The 16,728-nt window shown below is 39.9% G+C and overlaps 1 protein-coding gene across 1 annotated transcript in view; it reads right to left on the bottom strand.

Annotated features, from left to right (window-relative positions):
- Positions 1–16,728, bottom strand: part of LOC142547367 (uncharacterized) — a 93,438-nt gene that overhangs the window by 66,077 nt on the left and 10,633 nt on the right. Inside the window, 3 exon segments of the mRNA XM_075655625.1 lie at positions 13,982–14,172; positions 14,310–14,466; positions 14,540–14,623. Coding sequence (XP_075511740.1) covers positions 13,982–14,172; positions 14,310–14,466; positions 14,540–14,623 — 432 coding nt within the window.

Raw genomic sequence — 16,728 nt, 5'->3', positions numbered from 1 at the left:
GACGCTAATCATGTTCTTAATCATCATTGGGACTAATTAATCAATTATAAAGCAGGGTCTAAATTTTTTTTTTAAAATGCGGAACGTAGTGACATAAAACGTATATACATCTCAGTATAAAAGTACAAGTCCTGTACCACATACATTTATTCAATTAAGGTTTAACAGCTAATATCAAGTGTCCAACCCTATCTCTAATCCAAGTCCGGAGCCTCCACTCTAATCACGATCTCTCTTCATCTTCTCAACCCTGAACCTGTCCTACCTGTTGTCATGCACACATACAAAACAAGACAACAGCCGGATAACTCCGGTGAGAATAGATCCCAGTATAAACAATGTAAACATGCAATCATATAAAAACATATACAAAAGCATATAGCAAATATCATTCACATGCAGCCAATCAACAAACATGTATGATATCAAAACTGTAAATCAACTAGTCGCATCAGACTTGACTCAAACAACGCGTCGTCTCAGACTCGACTCAACTCTAACATAGGGATCCCAATGTCTGGATATTGATAATTATATCGAATCTCAGTCGATAGGAATGAATCAACCCTAAACGGCATCGATATAATTCATATATCCAGTGTCTGGGCGAAACAGCCACAGAATTGACGAATCAGTCAAGGATTAAGCGAATCGGCCAATAATTAGACGAATCAGTCAGTAATTAAGCGAATCAGCCAAAGTTTAGACGAATCAGTCGATAACTAGACGAATCAGCCAATAACCAGACGAATCAGTCGGTGACTTGGCGAATCAGCAGTCAATACATGCATACAGTAACTAGGCGAATCAGTCGATGACTAGCGTATCAGTAGTCAATACATGTAGTGGCTATAAATCAATAGACTACAAACATCAATCTTATCAATTACAAATATCAATGTAATAACTAAGTATGTGATTTAGGGAGACTCGAGTCAAACCTCACTCGATTTGTGCAATCCCAACTCAACATTAATTTATACCTTTCTTTCTGATACTCTGACTCTGTCGAAGTCTCGAACTCAAAGCCTGTCAATACTCAATCTGACAATAACAATATCGAGGGTACGTATCAATACACCACTCAATCAATACTGGATATAATCAGAATTCAATCAAATTATGGTTCAACGGCATAACATCATAATCTCAATATATCCAGCCATATCATATCAGTCAGATATCAATTCTAACATCTTATACTCGATAATCACTCAATCTTGATATCAATTCTTACTCAACTTAACTCTAAAAATCATAACAATTTCATATGGTATTTGTTCTTCAGTCCGGTTTCGATTATACGATGTCTAACATGCCAAGAACATCATATATGAATCATATCAGATTCTGACAATACCATAATTCCAAAACATATTAAAACGTAGCAAAACTTACGTCCAGTTGTAGTCTACGTCGATAGGAACATAGTACTGAAGTCGGATTCAAAATCGGATAGACGGATTTCTCCCAAAAGGCGTAAGGATTTTCGGAGCTTCTCTGAATCTTCTCTTTCTTCGTTTCTCCCTTCGTTTCTCTTGTCTGAAGAGGAATGTTACATATATATATATATATATCGTGCATGCAGCAAGGCAAATGGCACATTCTTCACGCAACACGTCTCGCGCATATGCGCGACATCAACCGGCGCATATGCGCAAGACCTTAAGTCTCGGCGCGTGTCTTCCCAACTGCTGGCGCATATGCGCGACACCTTTCCGCGCATATGCGCCCAACTCTCTGGACTCGGCATTCCTGAATACACCTGCTCGTGCATATGCGCGAGACTTACTGTCTCGGCAATCACCCCAAATACTTGCCTCGCGCATATGCGCGCCCCTCCTCGCTCATATGCGCGAGGTGTTCTGTCCTCGCGAAGGATCTTTCGCTTGTACAGGCTCGCGCATATGCGCGACTCACTTCGCGCATATGCACGAGGTCCTCTGCCCATGTCGCGCACATGCGCGCATCTGTGCCGCGCATATGCGCGAGGGCTACTGTTCCTCGCCCATTTTCATGCATTATCTCGTCTTGTCCGGTCCGATTCTTTCCGTCTATATTCATATCAATTATCCCCAAATCATTTCAGATTAATAGGATAAAATTGTCGGGCCTTACACTTGGGGCCACTGCTGCACATACTAACATGATTACATTCACTTAATTTTTTCATTGCTTAGACGTAATAGTCATGCTCACCACACGAAATGACGATTTACTTATGACGTTTTAAATCACTCGGTACTTGTCCTCGCTTAATCATCGTACTAAATAATGACATTGAACCCCAAAACAATCTCTATATGAAGTGTGAACATTTCCCAAACATGGAATACATGAACCTAAAAATAGTGGTTTAAAAAGTCATGGACGAGTTCCTAGGCACTGGACAGCGCTGCGCTTAGGACGGGCGTGGCGGCGCTCCTGGTGAGCGCTGCGGCACTGACTTTGTGCAAACTCGACCTCAAAGAACAAAATTTGATGTAAACACTATGCCACACCCAATCGACTCGAACCAACACTTCAAGACGCCTCCTAGGACACTATGACAATGATTCAACTCACACAAATGCCCCAAAACAACTAAGCACGACATGCAATGGAACACAACTCATGAATACGACATTTTGACACCAAAGCCTTTTCTACGACTTCTAATGAAACCAATTGCCTATATACACGAAGCGAAGCACCGAAAATAAAACCCACATCATACTTAATATACCTAAACGTAGCAGCAATCATCCAAGGTCCCCAACGAAGCCTAAATCAATAAATTTCACGAACACGTCAAAAACGCAATTTTCATAAAATTGCAGTTTGAGCAGTCCAACGAAAAGGCTAATAACTCACACGTCGCTTATACAAAAATTGCAAATTTAATGTCAAATAGAAGGTATTAAAAATTACTACGTTTTATATGTTGAAAACATTTCTAGAAAATCAACCGATTTTTCTCATAAATCGAAATGCCAGCAGACACGTTTTCAGATCTAAATTTTTTTATCCAAAAATCATTTCAAACGTTTTTTCTCATACTTTTCACAACATACATGGATTTTTAAGCATAATAAACATCACAACACATAATATAACGAGATCAGTGTAGAAAAAATAGACTATACATGCATTTGATCTTTAAAATTCTGAAACGGCGATACCGAAGCGAGGAAGGTGCAAGGGTTGATTTGGGACGAATGTGGCACGATTTTCTTGAAGAAAAGTGGACGAGAATTGCTGGAAAATTGAAGGGGAAGGGGCGGCTGCTGCTATAACACCAAGAACCCTAACTTTTGCTCTCAAGAAAAAATGAAATGGAATGGAATGAAGTGTGAGTGTGTGATGGCCGAAAAGTGTGTGTGGTTAAGTGTGTGTGCGTGTGTTTTGATAATTAGGGGACCAAATTTTTGCTTAATTACACAATTAAGCTTCTAATTAAAATGCTAATAAAACTGCTAATCGCCTACTAACTTTTCTAAAATCTCTTAATTTAAAATAAAATGCACAATTGTTAAACTTTAAAATTTTTAAAATCATAAAATCACCTAATAATTAAATTATGCTTGTTAAATGCTAAAACTAAATAAATCATTTAAAATGCCATTTTCTTGACTTAAAATAAAATACCACATTTTAAAATTGGCAAAATCGTCGAAGGTCTCTTTTCCTCGATCCCGCATCAAATAATCGCCTGGAACATGAAATTCAAGAAAATATTTTAACGTACATCACATAAACATACTTAATTTAAAATAATGTCATTTCATAAATCATACATCACTAAAAAAATTTTAAAAATTAATTAAATAGTTTGATAATTTAAATAAATGCATGGATTTTACGAGTACTGATTTTAGGCTCTACAATTCCTCCACAACTTAAATAAATTTCGTCCCCGAAATTAAGTCTTACCAAACAGTTCCGGGTAACGATTCCTCATATCTGCCTCGGCCTCCCAAGTGGCCTCATCCGCTGATTGATTCAACCACCGGACCTTGACCAACTTGGTCACCTTGCTCCGAAGCTTCCGCTCTTGCCTGTCTAGGATTTGAACTGGTCTTTCCTCATACGATTGATCTGGAGCCAACTACAATGGCTTGAAACTAAAGACATGCGAAGGGTTAACTAGATACTTCCTCAGCATCGACACGTGGAACACGTTGTGTACCCCTGCTAGATTCGACGGTAGGGCTACACGATAGGCTAGAGTCCCAACTCTGTCAAGTATCTCCAAAGGTACAATAAATCTCGGACTGAGCTTGCCTCTCTTCCCAAACCTCATAACACCCTTCATAGGTGTTATCTTCACAAAAACGTGGTCAACTACGGCAAACTTAATATCTCTTCTCCTCTTGTCAGCATAACTCTTTTGACAACTCTGTGCGGTATTCATTCTGTCTCGAATCTTGACCACCACATCTGCAGTCTGCTGAATAATCTATTGACCAAGTTCTGATCTCTCACCGAATTCATCCCAATGAATCGGCGATCTACACTTCTTCCCATATCGATCACAAAAGCTCTCAACAAGTCCTCCAAAATCTGAAACTCTCGCTCAGACTGGCCATATGTCTGAGGGTGAAATGCAGTACTGAATAGCAACTTCGTCCCCATGGCTGCATTTAAACTCTCCCAAAAGGACGATGTAAACCTCGGGTCCCTGTCAGACACAATAGAAACTGGGATCCCGTGCAGTTGGACTATCTCCCTGTTATAGAGTTATGCATGCTGAGTCATGGAGAAAGTCGTCTTCACCGGTAAGAAAGGCGTTGATTTAGTAAGTCGGTCCACTATAACCCAAATTGCGTTGGATCCTCTGACTGACCTCGACAACCCCACAACCAAATCCATGGTGATGTTCTCCCATTTCCACTCGGGGATATGGAGCGCCTTAAGATTTTCGGCTGGCCTTTGATTCTCCGCTTTCACTTGCTGATAAATAAGGCATTCATACACAAATCGACGGATGTCTCGCTTAATACCTGGCCACCAATACAGGATCTGCAAATCCTTGTACTTCTAGGTACCTCATGGATGGATGGAATACGGAGATGCATGTGCCTCTTATAGAATATCCACTCTGATCGAATCAACACTAGGCACCCACATCCTGCCTTTGTATCTCATAATACCATCAGATATCGTGTAGAGCACACTGTCCTTGAATTCATCCTTCAGTCTCCATTTCTGTAAGTGCTCATCCGAAGGCTGACCTCTACGGATTTGGTCTAGTAATGAAGACTGCACTGTCAGATTAGACAACTTAGGAGCTCTGCCCTTAGGATACACCTCTAAAACAAACCTCTGAATCTCTGAATGAAGAGATCTCTGCGCTGACAACTGTGCTACGACTGCAATTTTATTTCTCAAAGCGTCTGTCACAACATTATCTTTCCCTAGATGGTAGTTAATTTAACAATCGTAGTCTTTCACTAACTCCAACCACCGTTTTTGTCTAATATTCAGCTCTTTCTGCGTGAAAAAATACTTGAGACTCTTGTGATCAGTAAATATCTGGCATTTCTTTCCGTACAAATTGTGGGAACCTGGACGCTAACTCCATCTTATCAATCATCATTGGGATTAAATGGATCAATTAAATAAACTAGGTCGAATTTTTTTTTTAAAGTTGAACATTTCATAAGCAAGTGTACAAAATACTACAAGTTATGTTCCATCTTTATATAATTCACAAGGTCAAGTTCCATATCTACAACATGATCACAAGTACAAGTCTTGTACAAAATAAAGTCATAACAAACTAGTGTTTATCAACTACATGTCATGTGTTGAACAACAGCTCTACTTCTAAGCCCAAATCACCACTCTAATCTCGATCTTTCAAGCTCTTCTCGACCCTAATCCCGTCCCACCTGTTGTCATGCACACATACAAACACAACAACAGCCGGATAACTCCGGTGAGAAACATATTTCCCAGTATAAACAATGTATACATGCATTTCATACAAACATATACAAAAGCATATAACATTTGTAATACAATATGTATCGTAATCTACGAAAACATAACTCAATACAAAGCTATAAATCAAACTCTTTAACTCTAACTCTTTGACTCGAATCTTATCTAGGGATCCTGGTTTGAATAAGAACGTAACAAGTCTCCCACCTACTCTTCCCAGCTAGGTGGTGGTACGTTCTTATTCTCAGATTTTGGCCCACTATATCGAATCTCTACAATAGGAGTCGATCTTCTCCTAAGCACACCGATAAAAACCAAACGTCCAGTGACTTGGAACCTCTGCCAAAGACTCATAACACATGCTTTGCTATAACTCAATAGACTAAACATAATAATCTCAAGAATTTTGTGGGGACCCGAACCTAATTCTTCTTCTTAATCATTATTAGGATCAGTTAATTAATCTAGGTCTAATTTTTTTTTTAAATACACAAGTGCGGAACATAATGAACTCAGTCTGATATAAATATCAACAATAAAGTACAAGTCCTGTACAAAGTACATTTATTTCAAACTACTGTTCAGTCACTATATGTCAAGTGATGAAACAGATCTACTTCTAAGTCCGGATCTCCACGCTAATCTTGAATCTCCCATCCTTTTCGTGACCCTGATCATGTCCCACCTGTTGTCATGCACACATACAAACACAACAACAGCCGGATAACTCCGGTGAGAATATAATCCCAGTATAAACAATGTATACATGCAATCATATAAACAGATATAAAAGCATGAAACAGATGTCAATAGCATGTATCAAATCTGAAAGACATAAATCCATATAAAGATGTAATTAAACTCTGAACTCGTCATCTCAGACTCGACTCATCTCTAATATAGGGATCCCGGTTCCTGGATATTACAATATACCGAATCTTCGCAATAGAAGCCGATCTTCTCCTACGCAACATCGATATAAATCAAACATCCAGTGTCTTGGCATATCCGCCAAAGACTTGGCATATCCGCCAAAGACTTGGCATCTCCGCCAATGACTAGGCATCTCCGCCCATGACTCAATACACGCTCTACTATAAATCAATAGACTAAGCATATCAATCTCATAAATTGCAAACATCAATGCAATAAATAAAGTATGTGGTTTTTGGGAAACTCAAGTCCAATCTGACTCGAGTCGATCTCTCGGTTAACATTGATTTATACCTTTTTTTGTCGGTTTCTGGTTTTGTCGAAGTCTTGAATTCGAATCTGCCAATTACTCAATCTGGAAATGAAAATATCGAGGAGTACAATATCAATATACCACTCAAATCAATACTGGATATAATCAGAATTCAATCTAATTCTGTTTCAACGCCATAACTGCAGAATCTCAATATACCCAGCAATACAAATCAACAGATATCAATTCCCACAACTCATAATCGATAATAATACAAATCTGATATCAATCTCAATCAATTTCATCCAGAAAATCATAACAATTTCATACGTTATCCGTTCTTCGATCTGATTTCAATTATACGATGTCTAACATATCAAGAACACCATATATGAATCATATCTGATTTCTTCACTATCATATTTTCGAATCATATCAAAACATAAGAAAAATTATGTCTAGTTGAAGCTCTTGTCGATTGGAACACAATACTGAAGTCGGATTGAAATTCTAACGGACGGATTTTCCGCAACTCAAATTCTAGATTCAAGAACTTTAAACTTCTCCAGGGCTCGGTTCTTTCTTCTTTCTTTCTGAGGAATAAAATTGCTTGTTGATATATATATAATGTATGGCTAGGGGCAAGTGGCTAACTCTAGGTGTTGCACGTCTCAAGCATATGCGCGACCTCCTTCGGCGCATATGCGCGAGGCCTATTGTTCTCGGCCTTCAAGTGTTCTACTGCTCGCGCATATGCGCGTCATCTCCCGGTGCATATGCGCGAGGTCCTCTGCCATACTCGCGCATATGCGCGGTCCTGGTAGCGCATATGCGCGAGGTTCTTTGCCTACCTCGCGCATATGCGCGAGGGGCTCAGTCCTCGTACATAATTCACTTCTTCTTTCGTCTTTCCCGGTCTGATCCGTTCCGTCTATAATGACATCAATTATCAATAAATCATTTCAGATTACAATAACAAAATTCTCGGGCATTACATTTCTCCCCCCCTAAGATCCGATTTCGTCCCCGAAATCACAGGCAATCAAATCAGATATCAAATCAGATACAATAAGGAATGGAGAATAGAAACTAAATAAGAAACTCACATCAGTGAAATAACTCCAGGAATTTCTGTCTCATATCTGATTCCGTCTCCCAGGTAGCTTCTTAAATGCCATGACGACTCCACTGAACTTTCACAAGAAAATAGTCTTTGTTCTGAGTTGCTTTTCTTTACGATCAAGAATCTGAATCGGCTTCTCGAAGTAACTCAGTGTCTCATCAAGTTCGGCCTCGTCTGGCTGAATAATGTGATCCATCTGGGAGATACTTCTGCAATAAAGATACATGAAAGACATCATGTATTCCAGATAGAGAAGACGGTAAGGCGAGTCGATAGGCACGATCACCTATCTTCTCGAGAATCTCATACGGCCCAATGTATCGGGGAAACAATTTCCCTTTCTTGCCAAATCTGACAACACCTCTGAAAGGAGAAATCTTCAAAAATACTCTGTCTCCTGCCTCAAATACCAACAGTCGACGACTAACATTGGCATATTTGGCCTGTCGGTCTTGAGATGTTCTCATTCTCTTCAGAATCAGCTTCACTTTTTCTGTCATGTCTTGAATCATATCAAGTCCAATCTCAGGAACCTCAGAGATATCATCCCAATACAGAGGGGATATGCGCTTCTTTCCATACAACGCTTCAAATGGTGCCATCTCAATACTCGTCTGATAGCTGTTGTTGTACAAAAACTCACAAAGTGGCAAGGAATCTTGCCAACTAGTGCCAAAATCTAGCACTACAGCTCTCAGCATATCTTCCAGTGTCTGGATAGTCCGCTCTGACTGTCTGTCGTTCTGTGGATGATATGCGGTACTCAGATGTAACTTCGTACCCAGATCTTGCTGCAAACTGTGCCAAAAGTGTGAAGTAAACCGAGGATCACGGTCTGATACAATCGACTTCGGCACTCCATGCAATCTGACCACTTCTCTGACATAGATCTCTGCCATCTGGTCATGTCTGTACGTCATCTTGTACGGAATAAAGCATGCTAATTTGGTCAATCTGTCAATCACAACCCAAATCGCATCACAACCTCGGGAGGATCGTGCTAGTTTCGTCACAAAATCCATAAAAATGTGATCCCATTTCCATTCAGGAATAGAAAAACTCTGTAATAGACCTCCTGGTTTTTTTATTTCCGCTTTTACCTGTTGGCAATTCAGACACTTGAATATAATATCAGCAATATCAGCTTTCATCTGTTTCCACCAAAACTGTCTTTTCAGATCATTATACATCTTTCTGCCACATGGATGAATACTGAATCGACTGCTGTGTGCTTCTGACAATATCTGTCGTTTCAAATCTGAAACATCTGGCACAACAAGACGATTATTCACATACAGTACATCATCACATACCTGATACTCTGATCAATGCCCTGCTCTGACCATCGATATCGAATTCTGAACATTCTGATCAACTTTCTGAGCTTTTTTAATTCTCAACATCAGCTCTGGTTCAACTCGAACAGCATATAATCTCAATGGTTTACAATCTTTTTAAATACTAATCCAGACAGACAGCAATCTTCAATCAAATTCGAAACACCAATCGTCGATAAGGATAAAAAACATACCTTTCGACTCAGTGCATCAGCTGCTGCATTCGATTTCCCCGGATAGTACTTGATTTCACAATCAAAATCTTTAAGCAAATCAAGCCATCTTCGTTGTCTCATATTCAACTTGGACTGTGAAAGCAGATATTTCAGACTCTTGTTATCAGAATAAATCTCAAACTTCTCACCATATAGGTAGTGTCGCCATATCTTCAGTGCAAATACGATGGCTGCCAATTCAAGATCATGAATTGGGTAGCGAGATTCATGTGGCTTCAATTGTCTCGAGGCATAGGCAATAACATGTCCTCGTTGCATCAAAACCAAACCAATCCTCTGTGAGAAGCGTCACAATAAACAACAAAATCACCAGTACCTGAAGGGATAGTCAACACCGGAGCACTGGTCAATCTCTTCTTCAACTCAAGGAAACTGGACTCACACTCTTTAGACCAAACAAATGGTGCATTCTTCTGAGTCAACTGAGTAATCGGCTTGGCAATACTCAAAAAATCTTTAATAAATTGTCGGTAATAGCCTGCTAAACCCATAAAACTGCGTATCTCTGGCACAGAAGTCGGTCTCGGCTAACTGGTCAAGGATTCGACTTTGTTAGGATTAACAGAAATCTTGTAAAGGCCCGTATTCGACGACTGTCCTCACTGTATCAAGACGAGTCTTTCCAGCGTGCTTATGTCCTCACTCACACGCACCCTGGGAAACTTCCTAGGAGGTCACCCATCCCAAAATTGTCTCAAGTCAACCACGCTTAACTTTGAAGTTCTTATGTGATGAGCTACCGAAAAAAAGATGCACTTTCTTGATATGAGTAGTACAAATCAAATCTTTTTTAGCCCTCTTCAACTGTACAGTCCATTACATTGAACAGTCTCGGAATCCCTCTCATTCCCGTGTGGGTCGGTTCATTCATGTTCTCTCCACCTAGAAGCCTGCCAGGAGCCGCTCATTGTCCGTGCAACTGATGGCACCGGCGATCACCCCCCGCCCTCTTCGGCCCCGGGCCTCACATGCCCACCCCACCAGCTTCCGCTTGGTTCGTCCCCGAACCACACCGTACTAAGAGAGGTCGGCTCTGATACCAACTGTAACGCCCCGAATTCGACGAATGTCCTCAATGTATCAAGACGAGACTTTTCAGCGTGCTTATGTACTCACTCACACGCACCCTAGGAAACTTCCCAGGAGGTCACCCATCCCAAAATTGCCCCAAGTCAAGCACGCTTAACTTTGAAGTTCTTATGTCATGAGCTACCGAAAAGAAGATGCACCTTCGTGATATGAGTAGTACAAATCAAATCTTTTTAAGCCCTCTTCAACTGTACAGTCCATTACATTGAACAGTCTCGGAATCCCTCTCATTCCTGTGTGGGTCGGTTCATTCATGTTCTCTCCACCTAGAAGCCTGCCAGGAGCCGCTCATTGTCCGTGCAATCGATGGCACCGGCGATCGCCCCCCGCCCTCTTCGGCCCTGGGCCTCACAAATTTCATCTCCAGATATAATATGACCCAAAAATACAACCTATTTCAACCAGAATTCACATTTCGAAAACTTGGCATACAATTTCTCAGCCCTTAGAATTCTCAATACAGTTCTCAAATGCTCAGCATGATCAATCATATTCTTCGAGTAAATCAGAATATCATCAATAAATATAATCACAAAATCATCAGGATATTTCTGAAATACAGGGTTCATAAATCCCATAAACATAGCTGGAGCATTAGTCAACCCAAACGGCATGAAAATAAACTCATAATGGCCATACCTGGTTCTAAAAGCTGTCTTCCAAATATCAGAATCTCTTACTCTCAGCTGATGATATCCAGATCTCAGATCGATCTTCGAATAAATAGAAGAACCCTGTAACCGGTCAAATAAATCATCGATACGAGGCAAAGGATGTTTGTTCTTTACCGTAGCCTTGTTCAGTTGCCGGTAGTCAATGCAAAGTCTCATTGAACCGTCCTTCTTTTTCACAAACAGTACTGGAGCACCCCAGGAGAAACACTCGGTCTGATGTAACCCTTGGCCAGTAAATCTTCCAGCTGAACTTTCAATTCTTTCAACTCAATCGGTGCCATTCTGTACGGAGCTCTAGAAATCGGAACTGTACCTGGTACCAACTCAATGCTGAAATCTATCTCTCGAATCGGAGGCAAACCCGGAATCTCATCTGGGAAGACATCAGCAAACTCATGGACCACTGGCAAATTAGCCAATGATGGGCTCGATTTCAGTAAGTCAACTTAATATACAAGGAATCCCTCTGCTCCTTTCTATAATAATCGGGTCATAGACATAGCAGTTATCAAAGGAATTCTAGATCTAGAACCCTTACTGTAAAATTTCCATTCTTCAGCCATCTCAGGTCTGAATCTCACAATCTTATGGAAATAATCAACGGTAGCTCTGTACTTGGTCAGCATATCGATATCGATAATACAATCAAAATCCGACAACCCAAGCACAATACAATATAAATCAATCTCATGCCCATCATACTGTAGCATAAAATGTTTCACAGAATTCACTGATACCAAACCTGTCCCCAAAGGAGAAGAGACAGACAATACAGCAGATAAAGACTCAACAAGCAATGCATGACTCATTGCAAATCGTTCAGTTATAAATGTATGAGAAGCACCCGTATCTATCAATACATAAGCAGGGTAACCACATAAAGAACAGTTACCTGCAACAACATCATCTGGTGCTTCCTGGGCTTGTTCCTCTGTCAAAGCTTGTTCCTCAGTCTTATCTGGGAAGAGATGTAAGGAGTGAGCATTTTGGAAACACTCAGCAAGTGGGGGCCGATCGATTTCCACAAATAAATACATATAAACCTTAATCTTTAAAGCATTCCTTTAACAACTTTGAAAACTTATTACATTCGACTTATCATAACGGAATCGTGTGGAATAGACCAATTTCACAAACCCAATCCATGTATATTGCAGAATGGTCATCATGTATTAAACTGCCATTATCTATTAAATTAAACCCCTTACATAAGAGCCAAGTTTTGGCAATAAAGGGAACTAATATGCACCTGAAATTTCAATATCTATATAAACTACTCACAAAAATTCACTAAAGGACTCTCTTTAAATTTTGTGAATAAGCTTTACCCGCTCGCTCTTCCAGCTCAAGAAGCTTGAACGAAGGTAAACATGATTTTCCAAGGATTTTTGCTCCTGTTCTCAATCAGATACCTCAAGACACTTTAGCCAATATAGCACTATTAGTGTAACGCCCCAGATTCGACGACTGTCCTCACTGTACCAAGACGAGTCTTTCCAGCGTGCTTATGTCCTAACTCACACGCACCCTAGAAAACTTTCCAGTGGGTCACCTATCCCAGAATTGCCCTAAGTCAAGCACGGTTAACTTCGGAGTTCTTATGTGATGAGCTACCGAAAAGAAGATGCACCTTCTTGATATGAGTAGTACATATCAAATCTTTTAAGCCCTCTTCAACTGTACAGTCCATTACATTGAACAGTCTCGGAATCTCTCTCATTCCGATGTGGAATCGGTTCATTCATGTTCCCTCCACCTAGAAGCCTATCAGGAGCCGCTCATTGTCCGTGCAACCTCATGGCATCGGCAATCACCCCCCGCCCTCTTCGGCCCCGGGCCTCACAATTGGTAAGTGGTTTTTCTATTTCATTCTATGTTTAAAGTTCTGTATTTTGTGATTGAAAAGAGCGAAACTCTGGTATTCTGAAAGTTTAATGCAAGAAATATTTTGGCAGCACTGAGTGTTTTGGGACAAAATAGTAATGATATATTTCCAAGTTTTTATTTGTTCTGAACCTAATGCGATTAGATAAATTCATAAAATGACCACTAATCTGCTCTGATATGGTGGTGAACTGTTGTTCAGAACCATGAAAAAATTAAATTTTTTATTAAGAATCTGATTATTATTTTTGATTTTGTATTCTTTTGCTTGTATATTCTGATTTTTTGTTAATATCATCAGAAAGCATAGGAAAGTTAAAACAATGATAAACTAAAGAATAAAGGTTTGAATATGTCTTAAACAGTTAGTACTTAGTTGCTTAAAATGACATTGTACACATACAAAAGGTAGATTCAACACCACAAATCAGGATAAAAGATAACAGTTTTTCCATGATCATGTTTTTTTTGTGAAAACCGTAACCTCAACATTTGATGTCCGTAAACAAAAAATTGAAATAAATTACCTTCCCTCGACAAACCGCAAGAAAAGCAGCGCCTTCTTTGTTTTCTTCTTCATGGATCATAGTGCCATTTTTTAGACCTGATGTTTTACTCCTTATCTTTCTATTGTTGACCTGCTTTGCACCCCATTGAATAGTATTATAGAAACCCTTTAAAACAGGCTCCAAAGCATCCTGACCACCTCCTCTTGGTTCTAAACAAAAAGCAAAATCAAGTATTGGTGAGGAGGGCCAATAAAAGTAGCATCAAGATATGGAAACCATGTACAAACGAAAGATTCACTCCAATTTCGAAGCAATGAAGTCACTAAGAAGGAATTCAAATATCTACCAATAAACAGGGACTTCTGAGCATTTAACCGAGACCATTGACCAGTTTCCTGCCACCGAGTGCTCACTTTATCCAGCAGCTTGTAACTAGGAAAGAATACTAGACACCCACCAGGAACAACCTTGCATATTTCTTCCAAAGATACACCTACTTCATCCTTTGCAAGAACATGGTAACTTTCATCAATTTGAGAAATGACTCTTTTTGTATCAATACAAAATTGATAATACCTGGAAAGCATATTCATTTGCTGTCTTATAACTTGCATTTAATGGATAATTACCAGGACCATGGGAAATTGCAGCTGCCCATACCTAAGGCAGACGACTGGTTAACTTTCTTTTTTTTTGATAGGAAACTAATTTTATTAAAATCGATAAAGATTACATATTCTATGCGGATGAGAATTCCGCAACATAGTTACAAGACCACTAACATAAGGAGACCTTCCAAAACATCAACATGATCAAATCAAGACCAAACAAATGTCTAATCCCTGACTAAATCCGATATACTTAAATGGTTGAATTGGTCCAAGCTGATCGTCCAAGATGCAACCATAAATTTTATTTTCTCCCATAGTTGTTTGTAGACTCTTCCTTATCCATGAAAATTCTGCTATTCCTTTCCAACCAAATTGACCAAAACATGCCGTGAACTATCATAGACCAGAAATTGCTGATTTTGTCGGCTTAACGAGCAACCCGAATTAACATGAAATAAGTCTTTAGCTTGTTGTGGAATAACCCATTGAATTCCCAATTCTTCTAACACTCTGAACCAAAGTCCTCGTGCAAAGGAGCAATGCAGTAATAGATGATCTTGGTCTTCTTCATGATTTCTACATAAACAGCACCACTTCGGTCTCAAAACACATCCCCTCCACCTTCGCTGCACCGAATCGCATGTAGGCAACTTTCCCAAGGCCACTATCCACGAGAAAATCCTAATCTTTTGAGGGACATTAATTTTCCAAATGTTGTTATAATAGCTGAAAGAGTGGAAAATAGGAGTAGTGAAGAATGAATCATAAAAAGATCTAACAGTGAACAACCCTGACGCATCCCCCAACCACACTCTAAAATCCTCAAGACCCGTCTGCAATCTAACACTCTCTAAAACTCTTAGCAATTCAGTGAATTCGAGTAACTCTCCGTCAGTAAGATCCCTCCTAAATCTGATATCCCAAATAAAAGAGAAACTACCCCCACTACTAACGACTTCAAAAAATTGACTGATAGGTTTATTGGTAATCAAAGAAAGTCGAAACAACGACGAAAAACGGATTGAAAACGAAGACTCCCCCTCCCAAACATCCTCCCAGAAACGAACTATATTACCTTGTTTTGGCACCGCCCTCACTAGTTGATGAAAATCCTGATAAGACCGAGATATACACTTCCAAGGACTTCTAAACGTCTCCTTATCCGCCAACCCCAAATCCCACCCGTTATCGTGAATCCCATAAATGCTTTTAATAACTTTTTTCCACAACGACTCCCTTTCCACTGAACATCTCCACCACCATTTACCAAGAAGGGCCTTATTCCTGAGGCTGACATTTCCCAATCCCAAGCCACCTTTATCCTTTGGTTTACAAACCTGCTTCCATCCTACCACATGATAATGATTATCCCCGTCGCCACCATCCCACAAGAAATCCCTCATCATTTTTTCCATCATATTTGCCACCTTAATTGGCACCTTAAACATTGACATGAAATACGATGGCATTGCACAAATCACGGCCTTTATCAACGTAAATCGACCTCCCCTTGACAGGTAGGACTTCTTCCAATTTGCCAATTTCTTATACATTTTCGAAAGGACGGGTTCCCAAAAATCCATCTTTGTTGGGTTACCTCCCAACGGTAGCCCAAGATACTTAATAGGCCACCTCTCTTTTTTGCACCCAAGAGTGACCGCCATTTCATCTAATTCCTCTTCCAAACAATTCAATCCCAGGACCACACTTTTGCCCAAATTAATTTTCAAGCTAGATTTTCTTCCAAACAATTTTATTATGTCCACTATTGCCAACATATCATTCCTTGATTTTGCAAAGAACAAGGTATCATCCGCGAACTGTAAATGCGTGATTTCAATCTTTTCTTTCCCTACTTCGAATCCTGTAACCTCCTTCGCTGTCCTTGCTTTGTCCACCATCCTCCCCAACACATCAACGACTAAATTGAAAAGAAATGGTGATAATGGATCCCCTTGTCGCAGTCCTCTCTCCCCTTTAATTTTCCCGCACGGTCTACCATTAATAAATATTGAAAAAGAGACATTAGAAACACATCCTCTTATCCACCGCCTCCATCTTTCCCCGAACCCCTTCTTTTGCAACACGAAATCTAGAAAATTACAATCTACATTGTCGTATGCCTTTTCCAAATCAATTTTCAGCACTCATCCC

This window comes from Primulina tabacum, chromosome 5, assembly GCF_025594145.1.
Source record: "Primulina tabacum isolate GXHZ01 chromosome 5, ASM2559414v2, whole genome shotgun sequence".
NCBI lineage: Eukaryota > Viridiplantae > Streptophyta > Magnoliopsida > Lamiales > Gesneriaceae > Primulina > Primulina tabacum.
The sequence above is the reverse complement of the archived record's forward strand: the minus strand, read 5'-3'. Positions and strand labels throughout refer to the sequence as shown.